Raw genomic sequence first — 16,166 nt, 5'->3', positions numbered from 1 at the left:
TGTGCACTTAGCAAACAAAGTTTGGAGTAAAAACTGATAAATGTACATAGGAATAAATTATGCAGACGATTATAAACTGCGTGGCGGCTCAATTCTCCTGCCGCCCCTCACTTGCGATCGCGCAAAACCGCGCACAAAACACCAACGGTAGAATTCTAATTGACAGAGCTATCAGATTTATTGGTAGAACGTATATCAAATTGCTTTCGGGATGTATTAGATGTATGGCAACATATATTGTACGTCTTTTTAGTCACTTAGAACACGATTCTACAGTATGGATATATTGTGCGTGGTTTCAGAAGATACTTTGATATTTGTAAAACATGTCTGTCACATTATAATTATATATGTGATGCTTTCCTATGCGGTAATACCATATCAAAGTCATTTAAGTACTTGCAATAATACTGTATGTGAGGCTTCGTATTTTTATCAATAAAAAATAAAATGCTGTAATCACGATTAAAAGACTATTATTTCTCGAATAAATTTAAATGCAATGCAATTTCATTAAAGAAGCCTCGCACTTAAAAATTCAATATCAATTCATCATAGTACGCCGTTCTCGAATGATTCAGTCAAAAACGAAAATAGCAAGCAAGCTATTTTGCTCTAATAACATTTAAATAGCATGCCAAATATAACTGTATAATAATTAAACATGAACAGAATTACATACAGTTGCATTTTACATAGCGTAATTTCTCAAAATTTTTAGTTAAAAGATTTCTTATTGAATACAAGTCGAAATTTGATGATGCGCAAATAATTCGTAAATCCATATTTCGTAAATTCATATTAAAATTTTACAATGCAATTTCGTACTATTTAAATGATATTAAATGTGCAATTTGTCTCGAATAGTTTCTCTTAAAATTTCACTTTTATCAACAGATGTCTAGAAAAATATTGACTTAAAAATGCATTTGATGCATCGTGCGACTCTTATAATACTTATGTATATATATAAATGATTAAAAGATTCATTCCTTGAGTGTGTCAAATTCTCTGACATAAATAAAATTAAAACATTGGATGCGTATAAATCATGCAGAAATAATCTGTCTTAAAAAGAAGAGAACTCTTTTAAGCGTCGGTGGGTGATAGATCGTAACGTTAAACGCATGTTATCATCTTCAACTATATATCAATTGATAAGAAATTTGAACAGAGTTGTGAGATTATCAAGATTACATGGAAATAATTCATGATTTTCTTAATTTATATAGCATATAGAAGGCAGGAACGTTTGCATGACATTCTGCTGTTGAAAATATACACGTCTCTTTAACGCGTATATCTTTCTTTTTCTTAAGATTCATTTCTTCCATTCCTAAAAAAGAGAAAAAAGACAGATAAAATTCCATCCTTCCGCAAAATTACATTAAAGCTAGTCGGGCGTAAAACTAAAGAGGCACTGCTTTCGAAATTAATGTAAACTTACATAGATAAAGGAAAAAAAGTTTGTATCTTGTACAAATACCCTCAGAATAAATTATACATAAAAGGTACACTTTATCAAACATTTCTATTTCTTTCTGCTCTCTTACTATTCTCACTTTTCTTTTTAGAATACAGAACTACGTCAACAATACTTAGCAAAATTTCAGTCAAATCTTAGTGCATTTAATAAATTCACGAATATAACTATTGATATACCGTTCTTAAAAATTGAATGCACCTGGTTTGAACTGGTAGATAAAATGCCAGCAATTTGCATTTCAAAATTATTTTGCTGAAAATTTTAATTCTTTCAAGATTGAAATGATTCTATTATGTGCAAAATATATTAATATATCGCAAGAACAAACTCAAAAATTATGCTTTTAGTCAAATTGTTCACATCACTTGTTTATAAAAATAATAAAATACACAATTTATCATGTACTGTATTCGATATGTCGATATTTTATACGATACACAGATCGGCGCTTACGTAATATCAAGTGAACAATTTGGCTATTAGTATCTTGTATATCAGCTTTTGGCTTTCTTAATATTACTTGTCAATAATGTGATAGTCATTTGACTTTATACCTCGTATAGCACATCAAAGTGATTATAACCAAAGTTTCATGCATTTTTTAACTTAGCCTTACAATTTACAACATAAAAGATCAGGAATTTATTGTATAGGAATAATTGCATTATATGATGTTTCGTGAGACCAAAAATTTTCCCAAATATGTTTTACGACATTTATACAATCTGGTATTATGAATATTATTGATACGAAATTTAATCAATATCATTTCGTTCGTAATATACTTCATAAAACCTATTATTATTAATAACAATAGTAGATTACGCTGCAGATTTTCGTAGAAGATACATGCAACGACAATCTGTATAGTTCACAAACATGATAATAGCACATTTATTCCTAATTTCTTATTACAAAACGTACTCCATTCTCAGTACTTTCGTTTCTTCGAAAAGCGAATCGTATATAATTTCTAATTCAGATTTATCTCACTTAATAATAGACTATTTCCTTTTTCGCTATCATTAATCCTCGGATGCGCATACAATTTTCTCGTGACATTAAGTGAAAGGTTCTATGAGTCTTATGGATGATACGCATCAGAGAATTAATACGTATTTACACACAACGATCCAGCTTTTCGAGAAACTTTCGAGAACTTGTGAACTCGGGAACTTTATAAAATCGCAGAAACAAAAACATAGTTCTCATTTTTTTGTTATCAGGAATTTGTGTGTACAGATGAATAAAGTAAAGACATGTTTGGCATTTATATTTTTTTGAAAGCGTATATATGTATTACGTTAAGATACAATCTTGAATCTCGTCCGTGCAGAAAGCTGATGGTTTTCACGCGTAGATATCTTCGTTCTTCTTCCTTCACTCGAAGCCGAACCATTCTTGCTTGTGTCGCCTTCTTGCTCCCCTTCTCGCTTCTTGTCACTGGGCATCACGATCATATTGAACGATCTCGAGTCAAGATATCCTTATTTTTTTTTCTTTCCTTTTCCTTCTTACCTTCCATCCCTCGAAACTTAGTCATACGCGATAACTATACTCGTTTACAAACCCACTCTCGGACTAAATGAATATTTCCTTAATCATAACAGTTATATAGATATATGTATACGTGTATACACGTAGTGTGCACTAATCATATCAATACATATGTATGTAAAAGACAAAAGGACACCCGCGATCAATGAAGAGATTTCAGATGGCAATTCTATACTGAGCTCTTGCGTTTTGACTATCTTAAAAGAAGAAGACACGAACATTCGGAAATTCTATTTAGTAGTGTCTACTAAATACTCCACGCTACCGTACAGCAGCAAATCCGTTAAGCAAATCTCGATTACCCTTTTACCGTGTAAAGACTACAATGTTCCTCGATAATGCCGTGTGTCATTAGTAATCATTAAAATCATATCATTATCTTTGGATATCTCAATTGTGCTCGTACTTTTTATAAGCATATACTTTTTTTTTTTACTTTAAAGATTAAAGAGACGAGGATCGCGCGCAGTGTGTGAGAGTGTGTGCTGCTGCTGCTGCTTCATCATCGATCCTATGACATGTCGACATGACTGCTGCGTCGTCGTCGTCTTCGGTGCTTATCGGTTTTTCTTTCTTTTCTTTCTTTAGTGTCTTGAGCGATGTGAAGAGTCTCCCCGTTCATCCCGACGATCTCGTTCCCGTTCCCGTTCACGTTCCCGTTCCGGTTCCCGTTCCCGCTCGGATGGTCTTCGGCTCGATTCTCGCTCTCGATCTCGCTCTCGCTCGCGCTCTCTGTAGCGATCGTCATAATACCTACACAAGTCACGTCAGCCAATTATCTTACTTTAATGTTGCTTTGCAACACTTCGTTATATCTACGAGTCCACTTTACTAAAAACGTTAATCTCGGGTATTATTCATGAATACAAAAGAAACGATGAAATATATATATACCGCTTTCTTTGTCTCTCTCTCACTCTATTTTTTCTAATAATGATTCTGCTAACCGATATATTTTGTGGACGAAAGCGCATACACACAAATAAATCGGCACGCAACAAGTACAACAGAGATATGATTTATGCAATTGTAACGATAGCAAATACGTAAAAAAAACGGTAGTAATTTCGTAATTTTTACAAACGGCAATATAAATACCTAAAGATGTAATATGCTTCTCCCTGATGCTTTTCTTTCTGTTAAATCCAGCAATAGAAAATCTATTAATTGAAGAACAAAGTTTCTGTCTTTTCGATTATTTTAATCGTTAATTAAAGCTTTTCTTACTTTATTATCCTATATTATATGCTTTTTTTTCTCCTCGATGCCTCAATTGTCCAAAATGAAAAATGAAGAAAAGAATAAATTTTTTTTTGCCTACGCAATGAACACGTGACACTTCCCACCATTTATTTCGTCGTTTATTTAAATCTACATGCATTCGCCGTAATGAAAAAAAGTCAATTACCTAGTCGGCTTGGAAGACGAGACGGGTGCCGTCTCTGGCGGTTCTTCTTTTACTCTTGGCCTGGCTGATTGCCGTGTTGTACTAATGGAAAATGGATATTCTGTTATGACGGGTTTACGCACTATTAACCAGGCTTAATACATTTCATTAAAAGCAAAAATTATCCTAAAAGTGACGACAGCTCGGCTCGTTGTCGTTTCGATATCAACGAGAGAGACACACACATTTCTGTGAGACTTATGCTATTTTATAAATTACAAGGTAATCACATACAAATACAAAAAGCCTGAATATATATGAATCACAATTTGTAATCCAAAATAGCAATTTATAAAGATTCAATATACACATCCAAATTAGTGAAATACTACTTTATATCAATGATTCGGGACGATGATTCGGGACGGAAACATTTATGATTTAACATTAACCCTGGTACCATGTACCGAAGAGAACAGAAAAAGAAGTAGATTGTGCGACAAAGATGAAATAACACATTAGAATATTTTTGAAATTCACTTTTAATCTTTCTCATATAGTTATAATTTTGAAATGATAGCTCGTACATGATTACAGGGTTTCATGTTTCTATGTCACTATATTATACAAATTTTTTTTAAGAGCAGCATGAGCATGGACCGTGAATTAAAAATATTTATCATTAAAATATGTTGATTGCCTTTATTACGCATTGCATATTTTTTTATGCTGGCAAGCTATAGTTTATCCAGTAGTCAGCATTTTTCTGTCGCTGTTCACTGAATTATTCTTATAAAATATAGTGCGATAATAAAAGATGATATATAAATACACACAATGTATTCGCGTACTCTTAAAATTAAATTGTGATGAACAACTAAAAAATCATGAGCGGCCGCGTATAACGGAATCTTACACTCAACTGTGCATATGTGGCTTGTTTCACGCGTGCTTTATAAAGTCACATTTGGCTTGCATATGTGAGAAAAATCAAAAAGAGAATACAGTTCTTTTTTACACAACGTGAATTCATGTAAGAGAGTAGTAAGTTATAAACAAATTAAAAAAGTACATAGACTTTTTGTACCAATCTATATATTATAACGTCTTACATTGAAATACTTTTCTAGTAGTCATTACCCATTTTTTGTTAAGTTAATTACGTTTAACTTTCGTGCGAGTATACCTGAAATATAGCACCATAAAGATGCTATTCTCATTATAAAAAATACATAATAATTGTAACATTATTAAAAATGTAACACATTAGCATATTACTTGAATAAAATTATTTAACTTTCACTCTTTCATGGACAGAGTTTATACTCTTTATGTCGTCCTATACTTCATAGTATACTTCGGTAATAAATAATCAATAATGCTGCAATTTATTCTTTAAAAAAAAAATAACAATTAAATATAAATAAAAGTACTACTTCGTATTATCTAGTGCATCACTTAATACACTAAATATTATCTACATAGGAACCATTACGTAAAAAAAAAAACATGGAATACAATAAAACCTTATAAATTACTGTGTAAATTTAAAAATGCTCGATCATAATCATACACGAAAAAATTATTGGCAAAATGTACAACCGAAAAAAAATCGTGATGTAACATTTAACATGATTTTGCAAGATCCATAGATAATTTTAAACCCATAACATAAATTGCAGCTGTATCGCTATAAATATCGCGTTGCATTATAATTAAGTATATGATAGACATAGCATTGACCTCGTTTGTGATTATTGCGCAACAATTCAAACGGTATGATCTGAAGTGACAACGAATGGAGACGATGTTACGGTTGAGGTAATAAAAAGGTGCGCTTTTATTTACTCTGGTGTATCGAAACATCGATAAGCAAGTATGCCACGTATATTCATTCCTTGCTTATGGATATTCTCTATAGACTCCTTTTCCTTGCTTATAGATATATTGATTTTTTCAACCTTTTGTTACTCGTTCAGAGCGTTCCGTATTTACAATTGACAAAAATGATGTCGAGAGATTCGTTCACGTTTAATTCTCGGTCACGATACAAATAATATAAAAATTCATTGGCAATGCCTTCAACAACGGAGGAGAATTTATTAATTAAAATTCTCCATTCTTTGAATATTTTAAATATGAATTTCAATGTGTCGCACGCGAAGAAAAATACGATTATCGAGAGATGGAAACTTAGTTTTAATCCTTTGTTGTATAGAATATAATAACAGTCTATTCCTATTGTGTTTTTATTGAACGAAATCTCTCGCGAAATACATAATATTTTATTAGCATCAATATAATCTATTTCTTTTTCTCTCTAACACTAAAGATCCCTATAAAAAAAGAGCTTCTCTCGACAAAATCTTTTATACAACGCACTTATAATACGCAATAAAGAATAAAGAATAGTGACATAATTAAGAGATTAATCTGGTGAGATCATTTGGCTTACCTTTCTTCTCTGCTTCGCTCTCTATATTCACGATCTCTTTCACGTTCGCGCTCTCTTTCCCTGCTGCGCGAACGCTCTCTCGGATATGGTTCGCTGTAATAACGTTCTCTGTCCCTATCACGATCTCTTTCTCTCTCGCGATCACGCTCCCGGTCACGCTCCCGCTCGCGATCTCTGCTACGCTCGCGGTACTCACGGTCCCGACTCCTGGACCGCTCGCGTCGTCTCCTATGACTGCGCTCCCTGTCACGCGAACGCGAACGCTCTGCGAAGAAAATTCATTATATGTGAGATAGACGATTAGTTTTAAGACAAAATAGAAATGTGTCCGCAGAGAGAAAAGATTATTATTATTATTATTATTAACTCTTTTAATATTTTAAAATATAAAAAATTATTTTTTAATTAATTATTTCTGCCATTCTCTTTCTTCTTTTAATACGAAATTTTTTAGAGTTATAATTCAGATCACTTTTTAACAGAAATTTATTGAGTATGATGAAACACACTGCAAACAGATATGTTCAACTCACCTCTACGTCCGGATCCGTAGCTCTTGGTCTCAACACCACGTAAAGTGTCTTGAAGGGAACTGATCAAGATCTTGCATCTGTCATCCGCAGCTACCTTGGATTGCTTTATCAGCGAGATAGCAGTCACCAAAGTCTCTATGGCACTTGCGTATTCACCTGCCGCGGCGTCGGACACAGCTCGCGCGATCGCGGACGAGGATACTGTACGATTACGGCCCATTATTTCCTCAAATTCTTGCTCAGTGAGCGGTGGTGGACCTTCCGGGCGATGATCAGGCCCGGGTGCTCCGTAAGGAGCCTATAAAATATAAAAGCAATATGAAAAATTATATTAAACGTGTATTTGCATCTTAATGTTTCCTGAATATAAATATCTACAAAATTACTCCGTCTTGCATTAATAACGTTGCATTAGTAAGCGCCGAATTTATTTGAATAAACTGCGGGTTACAATAGGGGAACCAGCTGCCCGATGACCTTGACATATGTTATCAAGATCGTGAATGTGATCAGATATGTGATCAGATCCCTGAATGATCTTCGAAAAATTTTAGCCGTTACCCGTCCTTTGTTATTAACTAACTATCAAGGTCATCGAAGCTGTTTCTCCTATTGTAAATAATTACCTTATGAGGTAGTAACTATCAAAACATGGTTATCAAAACTAATTTATGTTAAAGACAAATTATCCATTAACCGTTAAAATATATTTCGGTTAAAATATACTTAGACATGATAATAAGATAATACTTGTGCACTCGGTGGCCCGTAAGCATGTGGTGGTACATGTGGTGGTCCGTGTGATTGTCCATGAGGTGGACCGTGAGGAGGACCGTGAGGAGGGCCATGAGGTGGCCCATGTGGCGGGCCGTGAGGTGGGCCGGGAGGTCCCGGTGGGTGTTGACCGGGATGTTGATGAGGTGGTCCTTGCGGAAAGAATGCAGGATTGACATGAGGTGCCGGCCCTCCCGGCGGTCCCTGAGGTGGACCTTGTGGCGGTCCACCATGTCCCGGCGGCGGTCCACCTGGACCTAATAATGTACTCAATTAATTAAAACTTAAAATACTTTTTATTTGTCAAATATAAATGATAAATGTATCGTGACTATAAACACATGAGACAGTTAATAAAACACATGAATAATGAAAATAAATCCTAATTTCAAAATCAAATTATATATTGAAATAAATCGTTAATGTACTTTCTTCATTATGTAAATTAAATACTTTAATAATAAATAGTAATATTCAACAAAACTCAAGAAAATATACAGTATATAAATATGATGTGCAATAAAACTATAGATAAGCACAGACTGCGTATTCCAATGAAGTTGCCACTATTTGTTTAGAAAGAACGAAGTAACAGTGCATATCGTTTTCTCTTTCTTTCTCTAAATATTAATTGATACATATAAACAATATTAAAGAGAGCTAATACATTTCGACGTATTGCGTTTCTAATGGAGAACAGATGTTGAAATCAGAAGACAGAGAATGCGCAGTCTGTACTCATTACGTCTGTGAATAAAATATACAGTGGGGTTTATCAGTGATAAGGCCTTGGCACAGACTTTTGCATAACGCTGCATAACGTATAAAACGTAAGGCATAAGAGAATCAACAATTCAAATCAAAAATTAAGGACTTTGATTGGTTGATTTTCTTATGCCTTATGTCTTATGCGTTGTGCAGAAGTCTGTGCCAGAGCCTATATTTTAGAAATCAGCAAGTTCAATAACCCTTGATTGTTTTGACAATTTCAAATTATCGAAATGATCCTTTGAAACACCTTGCACCTCAATGCTTCTGCCAGATCAATTTCCCTCAATATCATGCACTCGCAATGTAGCAAAACGACTGATTAATAAAATTTGTAACATTGAACGAGCATTCTAAGTCTCTCACCACCCATAGAACCTGGAGGAGGTCCTCTCTGTGGTGGGCCTTGGCCAGGCTGCGGCCCTTGCATATGTTGATGTTGAGGGAAACCTGGTGGTCCCTGAGGCCCATGATGCATTCCTATGCACATATTGAACAGTCTCATCAGTAATACCAATCTACTGTCAGCAAAATCGAAAATAACATAGTGCACTACTACTACTTCGACGTATTTCTGTTCATAAGTTTCCCACCGTCTCGTCGTTGTTTTTCCCTTTCTATCGTTTACTCAATCATGCAAAAAAGATAGTACAAAAGCATTCAAGATGTTTCAGAGGAATAAATCTTAAAGGTTTTGCGTTATAAACGAGATTTCACAGAAATAAATAAAAAATTTTGGGTGAATAGGCAAAAAAATCGATTTACGCTACGAACCTGGTGGTCTATTCCATTCAGGACGCGGTTGCGCTCCTCTGGGATCCCCCGGAGGCCCACCAGGATGTCCAGGAGGGCCACGTGGAGGCCCCTGCCCGGGCCCGGGTGGACCACCATGAAATTGCTGAATAAAGACAGATGAAGGTTCTATTTCACTCTATCATAATTACATAGATAATTATTGTCTAGGTTCACGAGAAAAATAAGTCATTTTATAATTAGAGAACAAGTTTGTAAGAAACAAACTGAGACATTAGCATTGTTCTGTAAAATTTCTATAAAAAATATAATCATTAATATAAAATTTAACAGAACGTTTTAATATTCTCTTAAAAATTTAGCATCTATGTTTATTGTATAATTTAATTGAATATTATAATATTCAATAGAGATCCATATTTTTTAGAAACATATATTTTATTGATAATTTCTATCAAAAATTTGTATGCATATGTATGTTTGTTATAGATGACCGATATTGTGTGGTAAAATTTTATGAATTAATAAAATGTAAATCCCACCTAGTCTCCAAACAACAGAGTTTAGGAAAATTAATATATTTAAAATATTAATATTTCTGTGTAATGCTGCAATTACTATTATTTCTTAATAATCATTTTATTTTCTAAGTAGCCAGTTATTTATACAAAAGATTTAATTTATCAATTTGGAGGTTTTTGAACTCAAGTAATATAATAAAAATGATTAATTTATTACGAAACAAATTGTTTCGAAAATGAAAAGAAAACCTCATTATCGGTTACCTGTGATATATGGTAACTGGCTTCTGAAAGGTCTCTAGTGCAACTCTGTTTACGCGTAAGACATGTAAGTGCAAAACATATTTAAACCTGTACTATGATAATCAATAGACATGCATTAAATGATTCTTTTAGAAACTGTGCAGATCTACAAATTTATATATCGCCTTATGAATTTATCCTCCAAAAAATTTCAAGATTATTTTATCAAAATAATAAAAAAATGTTTTAGATGTATTTATTAGTAATCAGATTCTGCACAGTTTGATACATAATTTACGTTTAATGTTACAATACACCACGGAAATTTTCAGAACGATATTATAACGACTTCTAAAGCGATCATTGAAGTTACAAATACCATTCTACAATGCAAGTTTCTTTTTTTTTCATGTGGTAAATGACCATGATTTAAGTAAATCCATTTTAACATATTTAAGTTTACATATTTTTTTAATATTTCATGTTTTAAAAATGTATTTTTGTTAAGGATAGCATCCTTCGCATTCTCTAATTTAGGTTGTTTAAAAATAGTGAATCAAACTTATATTTTACATTTATATTTCTTGTTGCAATTTTTAGTACATATGCTTCAAGATATTTGCTATAAATAAAATTCAGAGCGTAAAAAGTTCACCAAAAACTTTAAATTTAATCGCATTACAGTTAAACATAATGCTAAATAGATGTGGAAATACAATGCAGCAATGCATGTTAAAAAAATATTTTGCCAGTTAAAGAGAAACAAAGAAATCTGCTTGTGGTACATACCATTCCCGGGGGTCTATGCTGGCCAGGACCTGGCCCAGGCGGACCCTGCTGAGGTGGGCCGCCGGGCCCACTAGGTCCACCCCTAGGCGGTCCCGGGGGACCATTTGGCCGCGGGCCGTTCCACGGACCCTGTTGATATCCGGGCGGCGGACCTTGATTAGGATGACCGGGCAACGGATGATGCGGTCCTGGTCCTGGCCCCAACGGTGGACCGTGCATACGCGGTGGACCCTGTTGACCGGGTCCACCGGGGCCCGGTGGACCCATTCCGGGAGGCGGCATTCTCTGTGGTCTTACACCCTGTGGGGGACCCATCATCATTCTAGGACCGTGATTCTGTTGTGAATGTTGAGGATGTTGAGGGTGTTGGGGATGCTGTTGATGAGGTGGCATTGGTGGCTGATGTTGATGTGGATTATGAGGACGTTGGCTCTGACTCTGTTGCGGAGCCGGAGCAGGTCGCGTCTTACACTGCGACTCAAACTAGAAACACATAGAAAAAAAGATAGTTGTGTATAGGTCACGTGTATGCTGTGATATTCATAATAATTCACGCGTATCCGTTATTGTGAATATTGTAGCATATTACTTGTATATACTACGGTACACTAATATAAACATATTTTCTCTTTATGATGCATAATGCACAATGATGCATACCTGATTGAGCGCTTGCTTAGTAGGGAAAGTTACTACAGGATTCTGTCCGTGCAACTCCTTCTTGGGCAACCTTTCCATGCATATTCTCATACTTTGCTCTGAACCCAACGATATTACGCAAAAACCTTTGGATTGGCCATTGGCACGATTCTCGAAGAATTTCACCTCTGCAAAATCAGTCACGCCGATGCTCTGAACAGCATCTGTTATATCTTGATCACTCGTCCACTGAAAATAAAATCGTTATTAAATAATTTTTAACAAGGAAAATATTATAAAACATAGTATTAGAATTCAAATATTTTTTGATGAAAAAATATAAAAAAATCTTTGTATTGCAAAACATCATAAATATGATCGTAAGAAAGAAAATATATGTTAAAGTTTGAAAAAAATTAATTTATAGGTGTAGTTTTTTGTCATCAAAGAGTACATCATAATGTTTTCATTTATATTACACAGCGAAAGTAAAAGACTACACTGGAAGTAACAAGAGAAGAAGAAGTCTTTAAGATATTGGAATTAAATCCGTATATACCCATGTTAAGTTGCCAACGTATAACTGGTGTCGTCTGCCAATTTGATTCGGTTGTATATTATTGCCGAGTTGGTGATAAGGCGCATTTCCATTAGTTTCTTCATTCGGAGACGTGGTATCACCACCACCATCTCCGGTATTTCCGGAAGAGACTCCGCCATTACCACCTGCTGGAGCAGCAATCACGTCGTCATAAAGATCAACACCGTCCCCAGCGAATTCATCCTGAAACAGATACATTAAACGAGCATTATAGTAAGACAAGTGCAGCACGAAACATCAAATATATTTTAAGTCGGAAGAAACGCGTGATATGTTACAGCGATACTAAAGTAGTAATTTTAACTGTATATTAGATGAGAAGCAGACTAGTCAACAAATGATATGTGCAATAAATTATTTTACAATATTTATTTAATACACACACATATGTACTAAATATGTTACAGTCAAAGTGCAAAAGAATTTTACAAAGTATTCAAATGTCAGAGAGTACAATGCCAGACAAGTATTCTATTAGTTTAGCCTATGCTATTTCTTTATCACGGTCATTGTTAAAGCTACTAAACAACTTGTGTTTGCCCAAGAGAAGCTTAATTAAATTTTTAATTAGAAGATGTTTCTTTGAAAAAAAAAAAAAGAAATGTATCATCAATTTTATTAAAAAAAACGTATTGAGTCCATTTTGTTATTTGAGCATCAAGTATAAGTAGTGCACACACAAGCAAGAACCACGAAGGAACAGAGCAATTCGAAAATTTAAAATCGCCAAATTTTTGAAAACTCTCGAGACTGAAAGTAAACGCTCAATATAACAACAATGATCTCAAGACACTTTTGCAAGAGCCCAGTATATACAAACTAATTTACGAAAATAAATTACATCAATATGTAAAAAATCGTCAGATGTACCATTTTCTTATTACACGCGACTTCCTGCGCACCTTGTGGTTCAACCGATCAACCGATCGTACACTTCGACTGTAACAGATATGCAGATATACAGACTTTTTTTGCATTGTGAAGATACGATGGAGCAGAGATTGAACGCATTGTAATTCAAGACTTCGGTACGGCGCCAGAATCTCGTTATCTGCGAAACACGCTGTTACTACTTGTTATTTCCTTCCTTTTTGCAAAAATGTGGCCACATTTCCGTTTGAAATATAATAAAATGTAACGAAGACTCCAAAAAAAAAATCTTGCTAAAAATACATTAAACAGAACGCTGCCATTCGACTTTTCTCACATGTATAAAAGTTGTATACATAATCTTATCTTGCAGGATTGATCACCATCCAACCACCCGCGATCCAAGATTCTTGGCAATAAAAATCGATTCGCATGAAATTACAATCGGTTTCAATCCCTGCTGCGTTATACTCGACGTCGTTTTTTTTTCTTCTCGCAAAAGAAAAAATGTTCGAGAATAGGAAATAAAATCGTTAGAAAGAAATAAAATGCAAAGAAAATGTAATCTCGCATGCAGTGCGATACACATCGCAATGTACGTGTATATGTGTGCGTATACATATGTTTGTACACATTAGTATACATATGTATATTTGCACGTAAAAGAATGTGCGTGCGCGTGAGGATTGTAAATCATAAGGGCCAAAGGAAGAGGTAGGAAAGAAAGAAAGAAAGAGAGAGAGAGAGAGAGAAAGAGAGAGGAGGCGGAAGGAGAGAGAGCAGTGAAACGAAAAAAAAAGGTGAAGAGTTAACTACACGATAATTCGCCTTACCGCTAGCACCATTTTGCGGTCGATTCCTGTTGCGAACCCGTATTACTGAGTTTAGCGCTTAGAGAGCTCCGGGAACGGGTTATCGCGCGCGCGATCGACGGCAGCAGACAGGCACTAGCTAGACAGGCGATCGGTCAACTGCGCGGCAACAAGAAAGAGGTAACACTCTTGGAATGAGGCTCGTCGTCTCGTGAAATGCTTGTTAAAGCTAGCGACCGTTTGTAGCGTACGTTTCGCTCGCTCGTTCTCTCGCTCGTTCGCGCGCGCGCGCGCGCGCACGCGGGCGCTCGTCGCTCTCCTCGGAGTGTACAGTCTCGTCTCTCTCTCACGCCGGCTCGAGGCAGCCGAGCCGCGGGGGGGGGAGGCCCAACACAGTGTAACGTTCACGGTGAGATATCAACGGCGCGAGCAACGACAATGCCCGGCGCACAAAGTCTCGGTGCCGATTACACGCGAAATCGACGCGGAGCAGCGATCGCTCCGCTCAACACAGTGATGATCGCGAGGCGCGCGACGCGGTACGTTGTACAACACGGTATGGCGCGGCACGGTGCGGCGGCGGCGGTGCGGCGCGTCACACCGAGCGCGACGCGATCCCCCGTCGGTTCGAGGTTGCGAATGTGTGTCAAGAGACGCGCGGACCGCTCCTCTTTATTATCCTCGGACGCACGGGAGAATAGAGAACGCGTTGTTCCTGCCGTTTTATCGCTATCAAAGAGAAATGCGTGTTACCTGCGCGAAATCTTGCTCGAGATCGTCGGCGTACAAATCAATGTCGCCATCCGCCATTTTACGTATACCGACGCTCACTGCAGCTGCGATGCGGCAGAAGGCGCCAAGCGTCGTCGCGAGTTACCGGGTTCCCGGGGAAGTGCGACGAGAGCGCCGCCGCGCGGACGGGCCGGTCGTTAGAGGACTGGAGTAATTGTTCCTAGAGAGAGAGAGAGAGACTGGTGGCACCACTGAACCATAATGGCGCGAGTCCGGCGAGACGACGCGGGAGCGCGGATTCTTGCATGTGAAGCTCGAGACCGCGGTTTCTGGCAGGCTGAATTCTTTTAAGTGCGGACTTTTGCATGGAGCCCGACACAGTTTCCGGTAAGAGTTGAAATCTGCTGTCTCCTCTGTTTCCGCTGGCTGCGCTTTTCTATCGTATCTCGGGCTTTAATCAGTTCAGCATCAAGGTCTTTACATGGGCCGAGCACCAAGGAGCTGCTTGTTCGGGAACGTCACCCGAGTGTTCTCGCGTATCATTTATCCTTGTTCAATATTCGGTGAACAAGAAGGATAAAATGATACGATGAGACACTTGAGCGATGTTTCCGAACGCAGCTCAAGTGCGTATACGCTGTGATATGTTTTATAATTTTACTGACAATTATGAAGTATTGCACTGCAGCGCGGGCAGCCTCTTATATATAGTATATGTCTATGACAGCCGCCGACGATGAGATATATATTTATTAAAGACGGCACCAAAGGCAATTAATTTTCGTAGCTGTCAAGTGGGCTCGGGGATTGAAGAATTGATGATATATTATCAATTATTTTGGCTGTGCCCCGAGGATAACAAATACGATCTTTTTACATATCAAATCATTACTTTATTATCGACAATGAAAAGTTTGCATATCTTTCAAGTTAAGCAACGCGTTTGTTGTACACGTGTACACGTATTTTTTTTTATTTTCACAACGTTTGCCGTACGCATATGTGCATTTGTCCGGCAAACGTTGCGAAAATTTAAAAATAATTAATTAACATGTAAACTTCCTACTGTCGATAATAAAATAGCACGTGATGGTCACATAAAACGATCGTGTTTGTTACCCTCGGTACAGCTAAGCTGCGTGAAGTTGGCACCCCTAAATGCGAATTTTGACAAAATCTATATGGCATTAGATTGTCCACAATATGTCCATATTTGTCCAAGAATAATAATCTTTTGTCCACTCTT

The 16,166-nt window shown here is 36.5% G+C and overlaps 1 protein-coding gene across 1 annotated transcript; it reads right to left on the bottom strand.

The window, feature by feature from the left end:
• Positions 1–3,546: 3,546 nt before the first annotated feature.
• Positions 3,547–15,084, bottom strand: LOC105460919 (cleavage and polyadenylation specificity factor subunit CG7185-like). Its single transcript, XM_011707411.1, is given in 13 exon segments — positions 3,547–3,796; positions 4,452–4,532; positions 6,886–7,150; positions 7,419–7,716; positions 8,169–8,449; positions 9,327–9,440; positions 9,735–9,858; positions 11,267–11,749; positions 11,927–12,154; positions 12,465–12,689; positions 13,377–13,430; positions 13,433–13,445; positions 14,942–15,084. Coding segments are annotated over 13 exon segments (2,385 nt in total). The 5' UTR covers positions 14,992–15,084; the 3' UTR covers positions 3,547–3,627.
• Positions 15,085–16,166: the final 1,082 nt, after the last annotated feature.

This window comes from Wasmannia auropunctata, unplaced genomic scaffold, assembly GCF_000956235.1.
Source record: "Wasmannia auropunctata unplaced genomic scaffold, wasmannia.A_1.0 LD313680.1, whole genome shotgun sequence".
NCBI lineage: Eukaryota > Metazoa > Arthropoda > Insecta > Hymenoptera > Formicidae > Wasmannia > Wasmannia auropunctata.
This window is presented reverse-complemented; position numbering and strand designations above follow the sequence as displayed.